At 40.3% G+C, this 22,853-nt stretch overlaps 3 protein-coding genes across 14 annotated transcripts in view; 1 reads left to right on the top strand and 2 right to left on the bottom strand.

Annotated features, from left to right (window-relative positions):
• Nucleotides 1-533: 533 nt before the first annotated feature.
• LOC108064627 (uncharacterized) lies at nt 534-3,477 on the bottom strand. Of its 2 annotated transcripts, none has more exons than XM_070216681.1 (2): nt 1,700-2,341; nt 534-1,404 (listed from the first exon to the last, which is right to left on the bottom strand). In XM_070216681.1, exon 2 carries the CDS (start codon nt 1,208-1,210, stop codon nt 647-649), a length of 564 nt encoding a protein of 187 aa, XP_070072782.1. In that variant the 5' UTR covers nt 1,211-1,404; nt 1,700-2,341; the 3' UTR covers nt 534-646. The 2 variants fall into 2 exon arrangements, with proteins under 2 accessions (XP_070072782.1, XP_017007709.3); XM_017152220.3 differs by lacking the exon at nt 1,700-2,341 and adding an exon at nt 3,324-3,477 and having other exon boundaries at nt 541-1,404.
• Nucleotides 3,478-8,494: 5,017 nt separating this feature from the next.
• LOC108064626 (putative inorganic phosphate cotransporter) lies at nt 8,495-18,881 on the bottom strand. Of its 3 annotated transcripts, none has more exons than XM_070216671.1 (4): nt 18,759-18,881; nt 10,089-10,165; nt 9,893-10,032; nt 8,495-9,830 (listed from the first exon to the last, which is right to left on the bottom strand). In XM_070216671.1, exons 2-4 carry the CDS (start codon nt 10,117-10,119, stop codon nt 8,523-8,525), a joined length of 1,479 nt encoding a protein of 492 aa, XP_070072772.1. In that variant the 5' UTR covers nt 10,120-10,165; nt 18,759-18,881; the 3' UTR covers nt 8,495-8,522. The 3 variants fall into 3 exon arrangements, with proteins under 3 accessions (XP_070072772.1, XP_017007705.2, XP_017007708.1); XM_017152216.3 differs by lacking the exon at nt 18,759-18,881 and adding an exon at nt 12,657-12,865; XM_017152219.3 differs by lacking the exon at nt 18,759-18,881 and adding an exon at nt 12,657-12,868 and having other exon boundaries at nt 9,373-9,830; nt 9,889-10,032.
• heph (polypyrimidine tract-binding protein 1 heph) overlaps nt 13,835-22,853 on the top strand; it is a 149,455-nt gene continuing 140,436 nt past the window's right edge. For 2 of the 9 annotated variants that reach the window (XM_070216670.1, XM_044392668.2), the window contains exons 1-2: nt 14,033-14,315; nt 14,743-14,955. The gene's annotated coding sequence lies outside the window, so the exon portion shown is untranslated. Of the gene's footprint in view, nt 13,975-14,028; nt 14,316-14,341; nt 14,357-14,742; nt 14,956-22,135; nt 22,787-22,853 lie in introns of those variants that run through there. The other 7 variants (XM_070216665.1, XM_070216667.1, XM_070216664.1 and 4 more) reach the window with 7 other exon arrangements.

The following is a 22,853-nucleotide window of genomic DNA, read 5'->3' as shown; positions in this document are numbered from 1 at the left end:
TGTGAGCCCGACCACAGACCACGCCCCCCGCCCACAGTCCCCCACAAGCCCTTACGTTCATGCACACATTCACAGACAGGGGGACACGGACACTCAAAGGCAATATTGGTCAGATTTTTGACAGCTCAAATTGAATTTGCCTTTTGCTGCTACCTTTTTGGCTGCGCCACAAAAAGTGAAATGTTGTTTGCTTGACCGCCTCGAAAGCTGAGGACTTCGGGAGGGTCGAGTTTGTGTAGATGAGGGTGTGTCAGGCTGTCAAGGTGTGAACACATTTGGCTTTTGTTTGCTGCTAACCGAAAAGACACGACGATTTGTCTCACTTTTTTGATCGATTGTTTAGCTCTCCCCCTGTCATGTCTTGGCCTTGCCGCCCCCGCGGTGGGCAACTGGCTGACCGCACACATATTTGTCATACTTTTATTGCGCTTTCTTTGTTTGTTGTCTTTTCGATACCCTTACTCAATAGAGTATGTACTTTATTTATTTATTTTTACTTAATTTTCGAAATAAGTATTTTGCATTATTAAGTTAATAATAAAAATCTTAAATCCATATAACGGTTTTATTTTGCATAGTATGTATTTCAGGCTATGCTTTTCTTTATTATTCTTGATTATTGTTAATTTTGTTTAAAATTTCGATTTTAATTGGGCTTGATGTCCACGGTGTGACTTCGGTAGATTCTGGATCGCAAACAATACTCGGACCAGAAATCTTGAGTGCCAAATGACTGCTTAAAGTGCGACGCAAAGCGTTCCATTTGTTGGATGGCAAGATTTTTCACCTGATCCGCACAGAGTCGGTCTTGCGGCTGTGTGGAAGCGAAGCGGCATAAGTGATGCATCGCTTCCACGGCTTCGAAGTTGCGCACCAAGAGAAGTTCGCTGAGGGCCAGCTCTTGCAGCTCCTGGAAGGCCCACAGAGCGGATGGGTAATCCTGTTTTTTTAGCGTCAAGCTGCTGCGTAGGACGTTTAGCACGTGGATAAATTTCCCCTCGACGCTCAAGGAATCCCGCTCCAAACGCACCTCTCGCACATAGTTTAGTTCCCAGTCTGCCCGACTCTGCTCCAATGAAAATGGCATTCCAGGTGGCAGCTCTTCTGGAGATACCAGCTGCCATCCTGCGCCCTCAGTACTAATATCCACATCGCCAGACCGAAGTTTCTCGACAATGCAAATCGCTTCGCGAAATTCCTCGTACTCCATATTCTGGCTTGTAATAAACTGCGCTTTGCTCCGATCGTCATAAGGCCATAATTTTTCGTAAGGAATGACCTTGGTCTCATTTGTGAACAAAAACTCCACCACTCCAGCTCGAAAGAGTTTCTTCTTGAGAATTCCCGGCCAAGGCACATAGCCGGTAGCCTGAGCAAATACAAAGTCGCGCTCACTGAAGCAGTCTGCAAGAGAAAGAAACACTTAAATGTTATTCTGCAAATTTGTTTAATTTTCTGCATGCGTGTATTGTGATCAGGGCTATATATCGGAGGGAAAATGTTGCTAAGCCGATTGGTGCAATATTTTAAGAAAATGAAAAACTTTAAAAAGTTATTTCATATTTCTTTTATTAGAACATGTTCCAAAATCAAGCTTGAAATTATCTGAAATTAATCGTGCTATAGTGATTAATAAAATAAATGTTATTTTTTAATAATCTTACTTATTTTAATGAAATTTAACGACAAAATTATCTACCTTTCTTTTAGCACCTAAAACATCTTTCGGATCTGCTTAATTGGTGAGTTGCCTTCTGCTCACTTCATTTGAATAAAAGTTCAAGTTTTTATAGCTATAAGTAAGATGCACTTAAACCACCCGAGGCCCAAATAAATCTGTCTCCTGTCCTTGTCCTTAAATGGCCTCAGCTCGCCAAAATGTCCTTTTAGTTGACTCTTGTTTAGCGATAAATGTGGTCGTGCTGTCCTAGCTTTTGGCCACAAGTTGGATAAATGGCCGTGCAACATGTGGTAGCATCCAAGGAGCTATCCTTCTAATTTGATTTATATTTATAAAGTCGCAATCATTTGCTTTCGATTACTGTGGTAATAATGAAGCGTCGTTACATTTAAATAATGACCAAGTCGGCGTCGGTTAATGGTTATGAAAATTCAATTATAGCCCAGCCGCATGATGTTGGTCCACTTCGGGCCCCAGTCGCTTTTCTCCCTTCCAGGACTCCGCACTCAAGGCGCCGGCACATAAAACACGTGGCAAGATTAATTGTGGCCGGCTGTCGTACATTACAATGCGTATACGCCGTGTCGTACATGTGTAAATAAGCACAATGTTGCTGCCGATTGCAGGGTGTCCTCGTGTACTCGTGTCCTTGTGCGACTGCTTTTTTGGTCATCATATTTAATTCAAGCATAAATTTTTGCACGCATATAAAAAAGGACGCGGGCAAGAAGGAAGTAAAAAAGAATTAATACGTTTCGGTTAATTTATGTGGGGCGCTTGGGTGGGGCATGAAAAATAACCCAAGCTGGACGCAAACCAATGAGCCACAAACGACCGTGACTGCGTCTGCTCCTGCTGATGATGATGACCATGGGAATGGGAACGGCTACGGGTGCGGGATGAAGATGAGGAGGCAGTAGCGGCTTTTGTCTCGTCACCCTTTTGGCCCGGCCGTGGGTCTGGGTTTCTGTCTCTCCCAGCGCCATTTGGCAGCCTTTTGTTATTGCAGTGTTCGCGGTAATTACGAAGTGCTGGGGAGAGTGGGGACTGTGTGGCAGGATAACGAACTCCATCCTGCCCGACTTTGTTTCGCACCCATAGCACCGTTGTGACGCTTTTTAATTTGTCATAATTTGGCCATAGACCAACCACGCTTTTGGCTAATTAGCTAGACCAGATTATAAAAATCTCATAGGGTATAGGCTATTAGATACTGTTCACTTCTACTAGAGCAAAGTGAAATTATAAAAGAGATAATCATTGGTAAACAACATTTTCTCCAACTTTGGGTGAATATAAGAGGTTGTATGATTTACATTTACAAAACATTTCTAAAGTACATAGGTGTTACATGGTATTAATAAAATTCCTTCAAATCTGTTCTTCAACACAAAAAAAGATCACGACCTCGCATTCAGGATTTAACGCATCCCGCAGATATTGACAATAACAAATAGGATTAAATCTTTTTAGAAAAATTAACTAGCATCTAGTATTAATTTAAAAAGTTATACCATCACATCTAAGACCTCCTTCTTTTGTTAAAAACGTTGGTTAATTTTGAGTTTGATTTAATTGCACAATAATTGCCGAACATCACACAATAAATGGACTTCACATAATTATTATCCCCCTAACTCACCAGATGTCGTTTTTTCCATATTTCCTTCGATCAGCTTCAGATTGAATCACTTATGCAACTGAGCTGATGACAGTATACGCGGGCTAAATTCTTTTCAATAATAATAACAAATTTTGCAAAGCTTGCTAGCTTAACGAAAACAAAGAGTTCGAGACTCGAGTCAAAATGCATTTGTTTACCCATTTCATTGTTTGTTTCCACTTGCAATCGATATGTGAAATAAATAAACTGAAATTCGCGCCGTCAGCAATCAACATTAATGTTTAATCATCTTTTTTCCGTTCACCAACCACAATCTCTTTAAACTCATCATAGACCTGCCCACACATGCCACTATCAACTTAATTTTTCTAGCCACTAAGCCAGACCACCAAATACAACATAACACCCAATGAACTCTACTCGACAGCAACAAAGACGACTGCGAAGAGCGGAACAGCAACTTCCACATTCACATCATCAGTGGCAGAGGAAACCGAACAACGAAACCACATAAATCAATGCCTGAAGAAAGGCTCCAGCTCAGGCCCGCCCCCTAAAACATGGCACAACAGTATGGCCAAAATGTCTGCCACACACTGACAGAAAAAAGGCTACTAAACAATTACCTCATTTCTCGAACAATACCCTTTACTTAATATGTATTAGGCAATTTTAGGACTAAATTTAAACTAGAACACATTTAGTGATCTATAAAAAAGCCTTTAGTACTATCTATAGAGAAACGACCTTGAAGCTACAAAATGTATTTCTCAGTGCTGATACTTCTACTCCGACTCAACTGCCGATGACGTTCCCCATGCAGTGACAGAGATTGTAAAATATTTGATTTGTGCTTATTTAATTTGGGGAAATATTCGTGCACGTCGCATTTGGCAAAGGCAGCTCCGGGATGAAACCACAGGCCCCACATATCCTCCACTTTGCACCACCCACACCCACCCAGCTGAATGCGCTGCGGAGATTTCGAGTACTGTGGGCCTACACTTGGACGTCATCATTGAGGACTGATGAATTGAGTCAGTGTGTGCCGGGAGTGGGGTCAATAAAAGGCTGGTTGGATGGCAGGTGGGTGACTGCACCGCAAGTGGCGCATCATCCTCATGGAGACGGCCATGTTCATGTTCAATTAGTGAAACGGTATTGCACTTTGTTCGTATAAAATGCCTGCGAGTCTAATTAATTACTACACGATGCCAAAACCAGCTGCATTTGTGCCAAACCCGATTGGGTCAGAGGTGAATCCGTGGCTGTCATCTTGCCTAACCTTCGATTTCAATGGCTGCTTGCAGCACAGCAACATGATTTGGCCATGTCCAGCGTTTGTTTGACGCTTGTCAGGCATTATGCACACAGAAAAATGATACTTAGACTCTGTGAATCTTAAATATTTATTTTATTAAATGTTTAACTTTGATAAAATAAATAATAGGAATAAAAAGTCAACGAAGGGATGCATGAAACCTATTAAAAGTTAATCTCACTATAACAAACTAAATTCAGCTATTTGCTCTAAGTGGAAACCCGGCAAAGACAGAGAGGAGAGGACTTAACCGATTGAATTTCTATTTTGGCTAGCGGCGGAATATTTGCGATTGAATTTCACAGAATAGGTACAATACACGCATCATAATCAGTAGTCTGCTGGGGATATGAATATTGCAGTCCAGAACCTACTCTAAATGTGCACGGAAGCACTGGAAAAAGTAGGAAACTGTTGCAGCCCATTTGCATATTGAATTACATTCATTGTTGATGTTGGCGTGCGTTAATTCCACGTAGCAACAGCAACCCCTGTGCTTCTTGCACCTCTAGCGTTCCACAATTGACAACCCCATCGCAGCGTCCTGTCATATCGCATGTGCCTGAATTTCAGCCTGGCATAAAGGCTGGCAAAGAGTTGTTATTGTCCTACTCGCAACTCCTTTACTTATTTATTTCGAACAACATTCTCTCCAGCGTGTTTCGCGTATTTTTTTTCGCTTTTGAGTGACACTGACAATACTGGCAATTGGCAACCGCCACATGCCAAGCAAATGATATAAAATATTCAGTTATGCTAACAAAAGGCAACCAAATACTCTGGCCACCCTAGAAAATATGATGCCGCTTGCTAGTTACATATAAAAATCGTTGTACTTGGTCTTTTCAGAACTTCTTCGAAAAATTTTTCATGCAAATAAATTGGCTAAAAATGGAAGAAAGTATTGTTAGAGTAAGCAGTTTATGTCGAGGGGGGAATTTTATAAACTGCAAACGTTTAACATTCACAATTACTAATAAATTCCTCATTATAATGTACATCGGTAAGCTGCCTATTTAATTGTATAGAAAAGGGAGTCTAAAGAAGTACACTAAACAAATATATTCTAAGAAATTCGAAAGCCGAAAGAAAATATTAAATAAAATGCAGTTTTTTCCATCACCATAGCCCAATAATCCTCTTATTCAACCTTTTTCTACATGCTAGGTCCCAACCTTAGTAGTGAACGAAATTAATTATATTAGGATTTAGTAAAACTTTCCTAACGTGCTAATCACTGCAATTTCCCCATGCCGAAAATATTAAAACAATTAAGATTCAATTTGCAAGTTTTTCAAGCTGCACATTTCCGCACGAGCTTTCAGTCAATGACAACTTCAGCTGTGAAGTCAAGAAGCCGCCAACCAGAACGGGATCAGCCGCATGGTCATGGCCATGTCCATGGCCTGGCCAAATCCATTTGTCCAAAAAGCATTACAGGGATTTAATTTAAAAGTTTGCTACACTTGGCTGACTGAAACAGCTGCGGGATAAAAGGAGTGTGCGAGGGAGATGGGCAATTAAAGCACATGCAGCAAATGAAAATTTTTAACTCAATATAGAAAGCGATTCGGTGAATGAGTTAAGGCTAAGTGAAGTGCTCTTTGCTCAGCATCCTTTTTCCATACGCTGGCTTTGCGAGAAAATAGGTTATATTTCAATCATTTCTGATCACAGGAATTACAAGTCTGGTATAATATTGTTTTCTTGCGATTATTTAGTTCATAACTTGATTAGCCACTCAGGATATTTTTAAAACTTCCGAAATCTTAGAGTATAGCCCGTCGGCACACATTTCCTAGTACTCTGAACATTTTTTTAAATTCGAGGTGCAGCTGGGGAACAGACTGCAGCTTATGCTGTTGTGCTGCAACTGTGAAAAGTTTGGGGTATAGAGAACATTAATTAGAAGCTGCCACGCTCGGCAGACACGCGTCCAGGTGCCTAAAAAAGTTGCCAACGTGCAACATGTTCAGGAGGAAGGGACCCAAAAAAGTTTTTCGGTTTGTGTTGCATTCAAGTTTGACTTGCAGTTAAAGTTGATTTTTATACACACATTCATACACTGAACGGAATGTTCGAAGCTAATTAAGGAATGCTAATAAAATAATTGTGTAGATTATAAAGGCTAGCACTGTGCTATTTTGATAAACTAACTAATTCGTGAATGCAGTTAAAAATATAATTACATTTATTTAAGGTTTTTAAGTTCATTTTCATTTCTCTCGCCGAACTGCCTCGCGGAGTTCCTTTTAATTAAGGCCACGCGGCTGGCACTTAAAGTAGCCCAAGAAGGGTAGATTAAGTTGGGGGGCTGTGTAACCGGTTGGTAAGCAAGTTGCAAGCGAATCGGTGGAAAATGCACTTTACCAGCCAGCATCATTAGCCGTCTGTAGTTGTTAACTTTTAAACGTAACATTTAATTTTCGCTAAAAGGCTTTGCTGCGAAAGATGGAAATCATACGTATAAAGAGGTGTCTGAAAGGTGAGAAGAAGTAAAATGAGTGCAGCGGGTCCATGGTGGCCAGTTATAAATAACGTAATCTTCACGCACGTAATTCAAATGTGGCGGATGGGCGTGTCTCGGTTGCGTCTCATTTAGCGCACGTAACCAAATAATGACCGAAATGATGCCCCTCGCTGATGGCCAAAGCGGCGTATACGTAATGTTGCTCGGGGTGGCAGGGAGTGAGATGGGGGAAAAGTAAACTGCGTGAGTATTGTAAATAAAATAAAGTATAACGTAACGAAGCGAAATGTTTTATCAACGTGCCGGAGCGCACTAAACAGTGGCTACACTGATCAAAAAACTTATTTTCATTCAATCTTATATATTTTAAATAAAAAGGAACACAAGTGCATATTAATAATTTTTTATAGAACGTTAATATAACGTAAATTACGTCAAATTTCTGTTTTCCTTAGAATTCGTTTTGTAAGCGATCTGAATTTTTTTCAGTGCTGGGTCTACTCGACCGCCCCCCTCGATTTCAACCACTGACAGATGGCCCACTGACCAAAGTGGCGGCTACGGTACGCATTGGATGATTCAGGCTTTGTCTCCCTTGCTGATTATCGCTTCGGGTCCATGTGATACTTGTTCTTGTAATTGTTTTGCTTTGTCGTAAATGGAGAGCGAAACAGGAAGATAGATTGCAATTGCTACAGGCCATTACCAGGATGAAGTGAGGGGCGGGGAAGGCGAACAAATTTCTTGTCATTAAATTAAAAATAAACGACAATATTTTATGCGCCTATAAATATGCAGCAGAGCACAAAGCGCTTGTCTTGCAAACGGAAAGTGAGCAGCTGTTGTTATTTATTTATGCGATTCCTGGTTGTAGTTACGTGTTTTAATGTCTTTCTCATGCAGGCCCTTGGATCCTAGCTGCACAGGTGTGTGTCCGGAAAGAGCTGCAGGGGTGGGGGTGGTGGTGTCTAAGCCGCACAAAGAAGAATTTATATCTATTGCTAGCTGGAATAGAATTCTAGATGGTCGTAAATTATGATTTGAAATTGGCAGGAAAGGCTTATGAAAATGACATCTTGCATTTGCATCAAGCTGCTGGTAAATCAATTTTGTTTTGTCCCATATTGTTGATTAATTTTTCGGAAACTATTGGAACTTTTAGAACATTGGACTGTTTCTCTTCCTAAAATCAGTTTGTTTCTGCACACAAAACGGACTATCCTTTCGCCATACATTTATCCTATGAACACATGAACAAAAATACATTATCAACAGAGCAATTTAATTTCACTTTGCAGAAATGTACTTGCCTGCACACATTCTCTACCAATAAACAGGCACTTTTCCATTCTAAATTCCTCAGCCTCTCAACAGTCTATTTACCAACCAACACTAAAATTCAAACAAATATAAAAATATATATTTCTCAAGGGCTCGTACAGTTCAGTCTTAAGCCTACTCCATTGCCATCGGAACCATCGGCCGCTATCTCGAGTTTGGTGTGCTGGAACGGCTTCTCCTCCGGCTCCAGCTCCCGCCTCGATTCCTTGGACTCGTTCCACGGCTGAGTCACGGCAGTGCCGCAGAGTAGGAAAATCACATTCCCGGCAAACAGAATTCCGGCGGCCAGGCCGAAGACCACCTGCCACTGGCTCCGCTGACTGGTGTCCGTTACCAAAACGCCCACCACGAGGGGCGTCAGCAGGGCCATCAGGTTGGTGAAGCTGCTCATGAGGCCGGCCAGGATGCCGGCGTGGTTCGGCGATAAATCAATCGTATTCAGCTCGCTGCCAATCGTGGCTGCACTGCTCACGCCCACGCTGAGAGTCACCAGCACAAGGACCAAGGACTTCTGGTCCTCTCCCACAAAGACGAGCGTCAGCATTATGGAGGCCGGGGCCCAAAGGGCTATGCTCGTGTAGGTCTTTCTCAATGCCGTCAGGCTCATCCAGTCCTTTTGCAGCAGCACATCTGCAATAATCAGGTAGACATAGCACATCACCCACATGAGCAGGAAGGGAAGGGCCGAATAGACCGCATTGCTCTTCATATCCAGTTTCAAGACGCCGCTCAAGTAGGTTGGCAACTCGGTTTGCATGGTGGTCAGGCCCCAGCTGTCGGCACATCGGGCGCAAAGTAGGGCGTACACTGGGACCGAGGTGAAAATGCCCTTCCAAGGTATCTCCATTTTCTTCGGCTCCTTCCTCTCCGATCGCTGCAGATCACCCACAATGTAGGCCTTCTCCGCCTCGCCGATGAACCTAGCCTCACTGGCCTTGTTCGCTCCCAGAAGCAGCCAGAGGACGCACCAAACCAGGCCCAAGCCGGCTGCCGAGTAGCTTATGCCAGGCCAACCCAGCGAGGATGTGGATATCATGCCCGCGCCGTACATGGCCAGCACATTGCCGCAGTCAAAGCCCGTGTAGGCAAACGCTCCCAGGCGCGTTCGCTCCGCCGCTGGACACCAGTTGGCCAGGTGCTGGTGGATGCAGGGCCAGGTCACCTGGCAGAGTCCCTGCAGCAGGCGAATCGCACAGTACGCCTTCCAGCCGGCTGCATAAACGCCGTAGGATGTGAGGGCACTGAGCAGGGACGAGCCCAGGGTGCCCCAGAAGAGGACCGCCTTGGAGCCAAAGCGCTTGCACAGATAGCCGGCGGGGAATTGGGCCAGAGCGCAGCCCCAGTAGTAGCTCGACAGGATGTACGACTTCTTCTCCTCCGTCCAGTCGTAGTGCTAAAGGGTTGGGGGGAAAACAGGTGAGCTTGATGCTTGCTGCTGTCTTTTCGCTTACCCACGGGCGGGTCGCTATCGTTCGATGCGGTTCCGTTGGTCATCGCCACCACGGCCACGCCTACGTTCAGCTGCAGCACTGTATTGGCCGCCAGTCCATAGAAGAGAAGGCCCGCCTGCAGGTGTCGCAGCCCCAGGCGCGGCACTAGAAAATACAATAAAGTATGTAGAAAAGGTGGGACAGATTGTACTTAGATTTACCTTTCTCAGGGACTTCCTCCACGTCAGCCATTTTTTATATTTTAAATGTCGTTGGTTTTTTGGTTCATAGACAATCTCTGTAAAATGGTAATACAGACAATAACAACTATTTAAAGAAGCCATAAGCAAATCACATATTTTGAGCTTATTATTATTTTTCAATAGCCATAAAAAAATCGTGCTCAGTATAACTTAGTTGTACTTAAGTGTGTAGTAATAAAAACAGTAGTTTCTTTGAATTTTTAATTTATTTATATAACATCTGTTCTGTTACCGCTCCGCTAACAATAATGATTTCATAGTTTTGGAGGGGTTATAGATATGTATACATTCATATGTATGTTTTTTCAAGTATTAGGCATTTAAGAAGCCATGAATCATTGTTTTCTGATGCAACAAATGTACCACATTTCTTTAAACATTTTTGTATTATAAAAAAAATGTTATCAGAGCTTCCAAAAAGGCTACAACAAAAACTGTATTTGGCTGATTAATAATATGAAAAGAAGAACTAATTTTCACTTGCCTGATGTACTTTAACCAATTATTATAAAATGATATCATTTAGGTTTACAAAATTCCAAGCTACTTTTAAAGGTGTCATACAAAACGTCTTCCATTGGAACATCATATAATCAGATTGATGGAAAGGCAACCAACCAAACTCAGGAGATGTTCGCTTTCGAATCGGCAGAGCTCCACATTTGACCAAATGCAATTGCAGAGGAGCTGCCGATGTGGATGCTCTTGCACTTTGTCTGGGCAAACACACACATCACACACACACACACCCCTCACCGCCCTTGGCCGGATATTGCTTCCATGAAATTCCCTTGTTTGTTATTTTAGATATTTTTCGGGTTTGTTATTTTTCCGATTTTTTGCTGTCTGCGTTCCTCTTGTTTGGCAATCTGCCTGAGCTCGGCTCTCGTTCTCAGTTAGTGTGCAAATTTCCCCGATAATACGCAACAACAAAAAAAAACTCAAACGTAAAAAAATAAAAGAGGAAAACTGAATTTAAATCTCAGCATTTACAATTGTATCAGCGCAGCTAACAAGATTCTTTTCAGTGCCACCCAGATACACCCCCACACTCTTTTTCAATTGTTTTAATAGTTGGCAACGTGTGGACGACTGCCAATCGTCGAAAGTTGGGTGGTTGGCTGGCTGTAGGCGGTGGGTGGTGGGTGGTGGTGCCGTCCACCTATAATGCCGCTCAAAATAAAAGCAGTGACATAGTTGTTAGACTAGGGGAAGTGTGTGGAACTCGGGATGTCCTATTCTACAATAGGTACACGTTTCCTTAAGAAATTTTAATACAAATATTATAAATATCTAGTTTTATCGAGTTTTAGATACATTTTTATTACTAAAATAAAAAGAAGTTTGGGACTCGCATAAAAATAAATGCTTTAAAAGCAATTTTGATTATCTTGCAAAACCATATGACTTTCTTCATAAATGATTACCTTTCACATCGACTCAATGTCTTTTAATGACACAGATACTGCGGCCTTTAATGACTTATAAAGAATGTCGTGTTTAAGAACGTCAGAAATTAATGATTTCATATTTAACTTATACATACATATTTTAGAAGTAAGTATGCATACGCTAGTAAAAGCTTATTAATTATAGATACAAAAGTATCTTTATCACTACACATTGTTTTCCAAAAGGAAAATCAACAAAAGACCAAAACTCCTTCCCATAAGTCTACTCAAGTCAATGGTTCTATATTCTAATTTCAAAAATAGATGCTATTTATACGTATTTAAATTGACGGGCGCAGACACGGCGTGGAAAAAATGTAAAAATAATCTTGACCTGCTTACCACTTCAGATATGTCTGTCTTATACAAACATACACAGACAAGTTTATTATCAATGCCACTGCCTAGTGATAAAATATGTTTAAAAATAATCTATTTTATTTGGACTAGAATGAGTCATCAAGTTTTCCAGATATTTTACAAAAATTCTAAATGGATTAAAATAAAAGTTGGAGTTTATTTATCAAGTTACAACTGATCAAAGTTCACTAAACTATAATGAAAACAACAGACACGTGTGCGGCAAAACTGATTTTCTATGCTATGCCCGCCGGTCTTTCGGTAAGCATATCTTGTTTATACGCCAGATAAACAAGAATACGATATTCCCTTCAATTTGGTGAGTAACAGGTACGAAGAAAAAAAACAATCAACTCAATGCGTTTGGTGTCCTTGTGTGCGTATTTAGATTTGGTTGTGTGGCATATTCTTTTGGGCCCATTCTGCAAATATTTGCACACTTGAATGTTTTGTGAGCATTTTTGCTGAAATTTCGCAAATTACTTAAAGCCCGACCAGCTTCCCCTCATTCAGGCTGAAAATTTCCTCGGGTCGCATGCTCTCGTTTTATCTGAATTTATCAAAAAGAAATCTGCAAACACTTCACATTTCATAGGCGGTTTTCTTTCATTCGAATTCAAACAAATATGCAGCAATTCATTTGGAATTCCTACGATATCCGACCACATTGTTGCACTCGCTATAAATAAATTGCGTATTCACTTGTTAGCCGAACCTTTTTATTGTTGTGTACTTTGGTTTTTCTATTAATATCTGATTTTAATTGGGTTTTGTTTTGCTATGTTGTCCGACCCGTTTTCCGCGTGCCGCGTGCTGTTGCCGCTTTGTTTCGATTTCCGTTCCTATTTCGATTCTAACTGCGCGATCGCGGGGTGCTGAGCTCCAACGCCGAACTGCTCCCGCTGGCGATTGGCGCTCGCTCTATTGGGGCGACTGCTTTTGTAATTGCTCGACGCCAGTGCCGGCAGAGTGAGAGCTGTCGCATATGGAAAGAGCACATGGCGGCTCTTCTGCGCTAGGCAACAACACTTTCGGTCTTGCTCCAAAATAGTTGAGAACTAATCTCTAGAATTGAAGGTGTGCTGATCACCTGAAAGTGTGTCCATAAGTATGCAGTACAATTTTTTCTAATGGTACCCACCACTTATATGGGGTTTTAATGTTTGTGATTAACCGTGATTAAAAACCGATAAGTACGAGATCGGCCTTAGTAATCAGTTTATCCGAAAAATTTTAATGGAAACTTTTAAAGAATATATAGTTCAGGTATCACAAATTCTGTGAATCAATATTTCTACATTTTTCACAAAATAAAGCCCGTTAATTGGACCTGGGTGTCGCAAGCATTTCCTTATCTAAATGGAATATGTTTACTTTTGAATTTATTCCCCGCTCGTTAAGTTTTTGGCTTGCGGTTAAAGACTTTTATATAATTCTGACTTGTTGATAAAGACTTTTAAATTTTTTTTACATTTGGTAAATAAATTTAAAAGTAGTGGTAAATTAAATAAATATTAAAACGAAGAACAAACAATACGGTTTCCCGAAAAAACATCAAATGCAAAATAGCTAATAAATATTTTAATAATGTCATAATTATAGTTATCTTTTTTATTTATTGCTGTCAAAACTAGATTTTTTTTTGTTTATTGCAAAAGGTTAACAAGTAAAATTGTGATGGAATATCAAAAACAGGTTGGAGTCTCGGCTAAAAACTGTGATCATAACAGAGATCTCTACTTTAAGCTTATTGGTTTGTGGCTTCGCTAGACAAACATATCGGACACATCGATAGGCCTGGATCATCGCTGCTCTCTGAAAACATCTTCTCCCCATCACTAATTCAAGAGAGCGGCGAGTTAAATTTGATCGTAGCGGTAAAGTAAATGCAAGTGCAGGCAGAAATTGAATTCAACAAAATACCAGCGATCGGCAGTTTACACTCGCGTGTGTGCGGACTTAAAAACGAATTGACCAAAACGGCGTTTTGTGTGCCCGAATCAGAATCAGCATCGAGCACAGGCGAACAGGAGGTACGCGAACAAAGCTCTTGCCGCCAAACGCGCAGCTGACGAATCGTGGGAATAAACGTGCGCAATTAATAACAATAAAATAGTCGGAGTCGGATTTGCGTTTCAAGTCGCTGGGGAATAGAAGTGTCGCTCGTGCTCCCAGTTTCAAGTTGACAGTTACTACTCCCTTTTGTGCTTCGTTTCGGTCCCCGTTCCGTTAGTTTTAGCTTTTCGCGTCCTTCCCTGTTCCTTCGTGATTTGTGTTCCCTGTGCCGCGGCTGTTCGGTGGTGCAGCCCTTCCGTCTCCGGTGGTGCGATCGCAACTCAACTCCAAAGCAGCCAAAACGAGAAGGGAGCGACAGGTCCAGTACAAGAGCAAAACAAGATCACGCGGACCTCTTCGGTGGTTTTTTTTTCGCGTACAGTGGTTGTGAAACAGTCATTTTATCAAAATTTGCCTAAAATAATCGCAGTGCTCCGAAATATAAATTCCTAAAATCTCAGAAAGAGTAAAAAGCTAATAAAATCGTGCTGTTATTTAAAACACTTCCCAAACGATTATAGAGTTTAAAAATGAGCCAGCAATTGCTGCTTTTCAACATAGAGAATACAATTTTAATTGCTTGTACTTTTTCTGTGATTTCCATTTAACAGCTGCCACTGCAACTTTCAGTAAATAATAGAACACAAATTAAGTTGAAAGTGATCCGTTGTGCGTGTTGTTAGCCAGCCGATTGGCAAGTGTTCAAAATCAGTGTAGTCTATTTCTAATTTGCGTCGATTTTCCAGTTATTGTGTATTCTGTGTTGCCACGCCCCTCGCCTCCGTGACAGGGCCTACCGTCGTTCCTAAGCCCGTGTCTAAATTATCAAAGTGTTTGAAAAACTAAAAGCTGAATTTTTAAGTTTTACCCAAATCACAAATTCCTCTTTGGATTACAAACTGAACGGATAACCACTACGAAGTCAAGAGAGCAAGTTGCTGCATCCTGCTCACTTATTTGTAAGTCGCTCTCACTCTCGCCTGCACATTTTGTATTTACCTTTAATTTTAACCATCTTTGTTTATTAATACATTTTTACCATTACTGCTTACACTCTGGTCTGCCTGTTTCTTTTTACCTGCAGCCCACGCACTCTACAATTCCCTCTCTGTTTCCCAATTTCCCTGCCTCTGTTTTGTACTTATTATCTGTGACTGCGCATTGTTTTCGACTACCTCAGAGGTAAAAAACAGTTTCATTCCACACGATACCCCATAAATATTATTTTCTGTTCCTCTATAAAAGATAATGTGAGAGTTAATAAAAATTACTATTAGAAAAAATAAATGAGTTATAATATTGTAGTATATATTTTTATCTAGTCAAAAAGCGTTCCTCTTCATGTGAAGCCAAATGGGTATTGTACTTCAATCTGATTGATTTCTTAGTTTACTTTAGTGTACATTCCATTTACTTGTTTATATTTTCTTATTGTGGAATTCCACCACCAATCGCACTCTTTAGCCCTTTTCGATCATCTCTACCGGAGTGTTTTGTTTTGTTTTTACTCTTTCGAACTCTGCCAACCCGACACCCCTTTGTTCTCTCCGTACGACCTTTTCATTTGCGACGCTATTCGTTTTCATTTGTTCAACTCTGATTATCCATCGCTACCTCTTTTGCATAATTTCGCTGACTCATTGGCATGCTCAAAGTAATTTTCATAATTTTTGGAACAGCGATCCTCTTTTCCCCCTTGCCGCGCTTGGTCTGCTTTGCTTAGCTGTGGTTTTGTGGTTTTGACCACATATTCGTACGCCTGACTTTGACTGTCCCATGTAGGTTTTTCACTTTGTTGACATTTCGCCTGCGGGCTGGGTTTGGCTCCCATGGTCAACTAGGAACCGAGAACTGGAGCTCTTTATTAGGTTTCATTTCTCTAGCGGCTGCCAATTAAAACACCGTGTGCTTATTTTTTGCTCGGTTCCATCCTCAGAGTTATGAAAATATTGAAATATTTTTAAAGACTGCTCCCAAAAATATTCAAAAATAGAATAAATTATTTCAAATTATTATAATCGGACAGTTTCATATTTCTAAGTTATAGTTGGAAAGAATTTAAAGATTGCAGATGTTTTGTATTCTAGAATTGGTTTTTGTGGGAATGGGCTAATTAGTCCTAACGATTGGATATTTTTTTTCATTATTCCTCTCGCCTAGTTGCCGTCTTATGCCACCTACTCACTTGCACTCGAACAGCATTTCAAGCGAGTCGTGTTCGTTTTGAAATAAAAGTTAGGGCGAACATACACATGGATCCAGTAACCAGTGTCGTACAACTAGCGCCGTTATTTTAGACACCAACGACTCATTTAAAAAGTGTTTGGCGGGGGGAGAGTGGGTGGCAGGGGGTCGGATGGGCAGTGGGGAGAGCGCAGGGTGACGCGACGCCAAGTCGAGCGTAATTTGCAAACAAAAAGCCATTAAAATATCAAATTAGCGTCTGGCTCTGGCTCCGAGTGCGGGATTTAGTGGAAGTCTCCAATTGTCGTCGACGCCAGTTTGCCACTGCCACTACCACTGCCACGCCCCTCGCCCGCCCCCGCTCCTTTACATTTGTTTGTCCTCTCCCATCGCATTGTGCAAAATCGAAAGTAAATGAAATGTAGCACCCGCATGTGCTTCTGCGTTCAGTCATCAATTTGTTGATTAACAGTTGTCAGTCCTGTACTCACCGCCTACTCGCCTTCCACCCACTGCCCCCCTTAAATTATTTTCACTGCGATAAAAGCCGCGTATGTTTAAAGCACTGTAAAAAAAAATTACTTTAAATAAATTCGTTTTTTCTTACATTAGAGTAGGTATCAAATAAAAACACCTCTAAACGAGGTAAAAAACTAGTGACGAACGCACCATCAACATACAAAAGTTCTGATATCAACATTTGTGACGAAAAATTATTACACTCGTCATTAAATAGACTTTCTAATATTTTCACATTCGGCCCGCCCTAGCAAACTATTCCACCCTTTTTCCCTTCACAGGCATTTTCTATTGCAGCGTGCCGAATGAGAAAATATTAGAAAGTCTATTTAATGACGAGTGTAATAATTTTTCGTCACAAATGTTGATATCAGAACTTTTGTATGTTGATGGTGCGTTCGTCACTAGTTTTTTACCTCGTTTAGAGGTGTTTTTATTTGATATCAGAAGTTTTTGTTTGTTTACTTTTGCACTCATAGGTGCTAATATAAACATGTAAATTTAAATTGGTCATAAATCATAATTTTTAAACTATTGTATTTTAACGAATTAATTTAAAAAGGCGTTGAAGTATTTCAAAATACCTTTTAAACGAGGTATAGCACATGTCTGTACCTTTAGTAGTGTAGAACTCACAAACTAACGAAATTTAGCTATTTTTAGCTTTTTCCCGCTAAAGTAGCGGCTTTTTCCAAAAGTCGTAGAACAAAAGATTCCTATATGGAACTCTTAAGTGCAAATTTACTGATTCCATGACCCTAAAGTACAGTTCGGATACCCTCACACAAAATTCAATACTCAGGGAGCGTTAATTGTTCGAGCTGGCAAAAGTGGCTATTTTCGAATAAAAATAACTTTAAAACGTGACTTTTTACAGTAATGTGTTATATACCAAAATTTAAGGAATCTCAAGGGCTATACAGTTTAAGGTTTTAAAGAAAATCGTTAGAGCCGTTTTTGAGAAAAATAAAAAAAAGCTAAAAAAAAAGTTTTAAAAAATTGTCTTTTGTTCATATTTTTTTAACTATTACTTTTACACAAATTACATATAAGTGGCGTTTATAGCATTTAAAAATACCTTTCAAACGAGATGCAGCACAAGTCTGTAGCTTTAGTAGTATAGAAGTTACGGCTTTCCTAATTTTAGCTATTTATAGCTGTTTTCCCGCTAAACTAGCGAGTTTTTCCAAAAGTGGTAGAACAAAAGTTTTTTATATCGATGTGATGAACGTCATATAAAATTTTCAAAACTTAAAAAACATGTTTTGGACAAACTGACAAACTGACAAACTGACAAACTGACAAACTGACAAACTGACAAACTGACAAACAGAATTAAATTTTCATTTTGGGAAGACGAAGAAAATCTTATTTTGGCTATAACTTTTGAACGGAGCGTCGGATTTTGACAAATGACCCCTCATTCGACGGGTATTTTTAAAAGGAATACAACTAAAACATTGCGAGGGGGCATTTATCCCCACCGGCCCTAACAGCTCCAAATTTCGAAATTTTCACTTTTTCACTTTCACCGCTCTCTCTCCCAAGCCAATTGATTTTCTTAAAGTCTTGGTATGCAATCCTGTTAGTTTTCGCAATACCTTTCGATAGGTGTATCATTCATTATGATCGGACCATCACAGTAGATTTTCATTTTTTCGTGTATATATAGTAGTCGCCTTCGCACACTCTCCTGGTGCGCTTCGTCACTACATGGACTGCCGTCCATAGTGATATCAGTTGAAAGTATCGAGAAAAAGGATGAAACGGGTAAAGGGAAGAAAATCACTAAATAGGAGATACGTTTGCCAACATAAAACCTATATTGCTCTGTAATTTCTTTGGGTTCATAGTTATCAGACCGTTTTTGTTAGTTTCGCTTATCAGTCATTAGCAGAAATTGTTTCTAGCCCGCCACGAAAGTCTCGTTTGCTATTTCTAGATAACCGAATTTACACGCCGCATTAAAATCCATTTGTTTCACTGCCAAGGCTGAATGCGTGCCGCAATAAAAACCCATTAAAAACAAATCAGAACCGAGAGCTGAAACACGTTTTACCTGTACTGCAATCCAAACTGAGTCACTGGGTTGAAAGAACTTCGATGGGGATGAAGCGAGTACAAAATGGTTATTTGAAAAATACAAAGAAAACGCCAAAGCAGCAGCAATCAAATCATCAGGGCAAAATTTATGACGGTCACACAGACCCCTTGCAAACTGCGCCGAGAATAAAGCCGGACTGGAAGCTATCTCGATCAATGGATCGGATCGTTCTGGCAGACAGAGACAGAGACGTCTCCCTGCTCCATATTTGGACAAGCTGCCGTCTCCCTTTCGCCCATGCGAAAAGTTCTGGGGCCACGCTTGCGCGTTTTGCCTTGGTTTGCGTTTCATTTTCGGTCTTGGGCCTGTGTTGTTGTACGCGTACCCTTCCCTACTCGTATTTATACCCAAACGCGTTTCATAAATTATCAAGTTGAATGCCCAGTTTCGAAATTTCAACGGGCCTGACCTTGAGCACAAATTTTCGGAGCTTCGGGCCTCGCTCTCGTGTTTTTAAGTGTTTGCGATTGTATCTGCACTCATATGGTTTTAATACCCCCTTTTTGAGGAGGGTATACTGAACCGTACCAATTGAGTTTAAATGTGGTCACTGCAGATAAATACAACTTTCCATTACTAAAGATTCATTATTATTAAAGTGCGGGCGTGATTTAAAACTAATCTTCTAGATAGCAATATTTGTATTAGGACAATTGAATTAAAAGAAAATGATAAATAGATTTCATAGTGATTTAAGTTTTTCAAATAACTAATTTAATTGAAAGTATCAGATTTTCGATTGTGGGGTATCTCAAAGTCGAAAGATTCAAGTGCTTAATATTGTATGTAAACTTGTGTTATTTGTGTGCTCTTTGATTGCTTTGAGCTAAGTTTTCTGGTAGTTTCTCCGTTTGTGTTTTTCTCCAATCTGTGCTTTCATGCGTTGCGATGACTGTCGCGCTCTTCATACTTCTAGACCCCTCAATGTTACAGTCTGTTTGTTGTGGCTAATGGTTAGAAGAGGAACAGTCGAGGAGGCCATAATTTAGGGACAAAAGCCTTTTCGCTTTGGCTAATTAACGCAGCTATACAAATTAACTAACGCACATGCGTAACCCAAAACACAAACACACATTTGGACAGACGAGTCGGAGATTGTCCGCTTCGAAATGATTAATGATGCTCATTTTTTCCGACTTTACTCTTTGAACTTGGCTCTCTGGCAAAACGAATACGGGCAGAAAAAGTGCGTGTGTCTGGTAACTGAAACCGGTTTGAGCCCTTGAATTTGGAAATCCAAAGATATGGAAAAAGCAAAACCACACTAGCGGGAAGGTCGAGTTGATTAGGATTGATGGAATGGGCCCAACCATTTGAAGTTCGGAAATCGCAAATCTAAAAAACTTAATATTCGTGCAAACAAATAAGAGATTTAATTATGTCTGGCAAGGAATTTTCATTGATTTTCCAGACGAAACTCGTAAAACATGAAAGGCTAATCAACGCACACGCTCAGAAATGAGATGAAAAAATAAAAAATCTTTTTGAAAAATCACCATGCGAACCATCATCCACATTATCGAGTAATCTAGTGGATGGGGGGCTAGAACGCAAATATTTATTGATAGTCGGTGTGATGGATCAGTTCTGTTTGGCTTAGTTCTCGACCCCGTCTTCTTAGTGGGAGGGTGAGTGGTAATGCGTCGATTTGTTAAGGTGTTGATGTGCATGCAAATGAACACACAGCCCGTGAGTATCGCGATGACTCCGGCTGTCATATTATGGGGTATACATATGTGGCATGTGGGGTACGTACGCATCATTGGGGAGATTTGCCGCATAATAGACCGCTCAAATGGCCCACAAACTGACGGACACATCAATCGAGTGGGCTGGCTGTGGCCGCACTGTCACTCACTGTATCATCAGCGGGGAAATCCCCTACCGAATTGCTACACACAAAAAAGGGAGACGTATTTATGAAATATATGGTATAAGTGTAACCTTTTATTGGCACTCATATTTCTAAGTGTACCATTTTATTTTTTATCAGAATGCACGTATATGTCAAACACAAGCTTGACAACTTAAATACCACACACGATTTCTATACGGATAAGTGTGATGGTGTGCGGCTGTCTGCGAGTGTTTGCGTTTGATTGATAAGAAAGTGAGACGACAGCTGCTCGGTATTTTTTCAGCTTCTTCGGTTGCCGGGCTAAAAAAGGGTTATGGGGTGGGAGAAGTGTTGCTTGCGTGTAATTAGGGGTGCAATTTGCCGGTTAGCCCACAGGCCAATGTCAAGGGTGGAAGGCGACGTGTCTAGTGTGTGTGTGATTCTGGGACAACATCTTTAAAGTCCTTGGAGAGTGGCCTGGGGATATTTAACCGAATTTATGTACGAATTTGCATACGTCGTGTGCAAAACTATCTGCAAATATACTTTAGAAATAAACCAACTATTTAATAAAATCTTTGTCGACATATGTTTTACACATAATAGCTTAAATCCTAAACAAATCAAATGTATTGTAGAAAAACAAATAATCACTCAAATAATTGAACCCCATAACACATCCTTGGCTCTCTCGATACAGGGATGTCTACACGCATACATTAAAATTTCATATCCATATTGTACATACGAACACAAATATATATATATTTTTTATGCGCTTGCTGTTGTTGTGCTGTGAAACTTTCCGTTCCACTTTTTTGGTTCAGTCTATTATTTTATTTATTTATTGCCTCACCCTCACTGTATTTATATTAATCTGTCTGTCCCTAAAAGCTGTTTTATAGCCCCATCTTCTGTTTCCCTCTCATGCACATTATCTGCCTCCATCTCTTTTCTTGCCTGTCTGTTGTTTTGGTAGCCTGTCTGCCCTGTCCTATCGTGGGTGTGCGCTATTTTGAAATGTTTTCTAAACATTTATACAATAATCTAAAATTCCATTTTCACAATAAAAAATATTCCAAAAATAGATTCACACTGCGGCATGGAAGAATGGCTATTCTTATTGAAATGGGTGCCAACTACATTTTAGCATAAACCTCCTTTGGCTGTAAATACGCCATCTTTCACCCTTCACACTTTTCTTTGTCAACTTTGTCGCGTGCCTGAAAATATTCCAAACTCATTAGCAAAATGCAAAATATCTTTCTTTACACCTCAACCTCCTCCCATATCTGTGCCTATTCTTTCGATCTCTTTCTCTGTCTCCTACCTCTGTCTTCTTTCTTCTTGAAAGCCTAACCTAGATCACGCCTTGCATTATCAATATATATGTGTATAAATAAAACTCCACTCCAGAATTCCTCAGATATATATTGATATAAACGAAACTTGTGTCTCATATGGGAATTGTTCTGTTCTCTTTCGATTCTTGCAGGCGCCCGTCCGCTCCCCTTTCAACTAGTATAACTACTGCTACTAGCACCACCAAACCAACACCACCAACCACCAGCACCACCGTCGCGAACGTGTGTCGTGTGCAGTGTCAGTGTCTCTCGAGTTAGCCAAGTTGTCCCCAGCTAAACCAACACAGCGCATAGAATATATTGTTTAATACATTTGTGTGCATATATGTTTGAAAAATAATCAAAGAGATATAAAATCTTTTTGCTGACATCCGATGTGAGAAGTCTTAATCCCCGAGCCTTTGGTGAATGTCAAATGCAAATTTATTAGAGTGCTCTGACCAACGAAATTAATTTCTGTGAATATCCATTAAATCGCCAGCCAATTACTTGCTTAAATTCAAACGAATTTGTGTTCTCATAAATTATCAGCGGGAGAACCCCATTTATAAATAACCATATCGGCTATTGTATATTTATTTTTAGCTCTTTTATTTTCCGTTTAGTTTGTGTTTTTATTTTCGGTTGTCCTTCTCATATGGCTCAGCTACCGCACTATAATATTCATTTAAATTAGTTTATCGCGATACAAAACGTCGAAGTCGAGCCGAAATCATAAAACACAAACTTAGAAGGCGCCAACGCTGACTACGGCTCCACATGTGTGGGTTCCTTTAAAGTGGGTGAGTAAATCAGCTGCAAATCTTATCACATAAATCTACACATATATCTGATTTCCCTTTTATTTAA

This window comes from Drosophila takahashii, chromosome 3R (genome assembly GCF_030179915.1).
Source record: "Drosophila takahashii strain IR98-3 E-12201 chromosome 3R, DtakHiC1v2, whole genome shotgun sequence".
NCBI classification, from domain to species: domain Eukaryota; kingdom Metazoa; phylum Arthropoda; class Insecta; order Diptera; family Drosophilidae; genus Drosophila; species Drosophila takahashii.
This window is presented reverse-complemented; position numbering and strand designations above follow the sequence as displayed.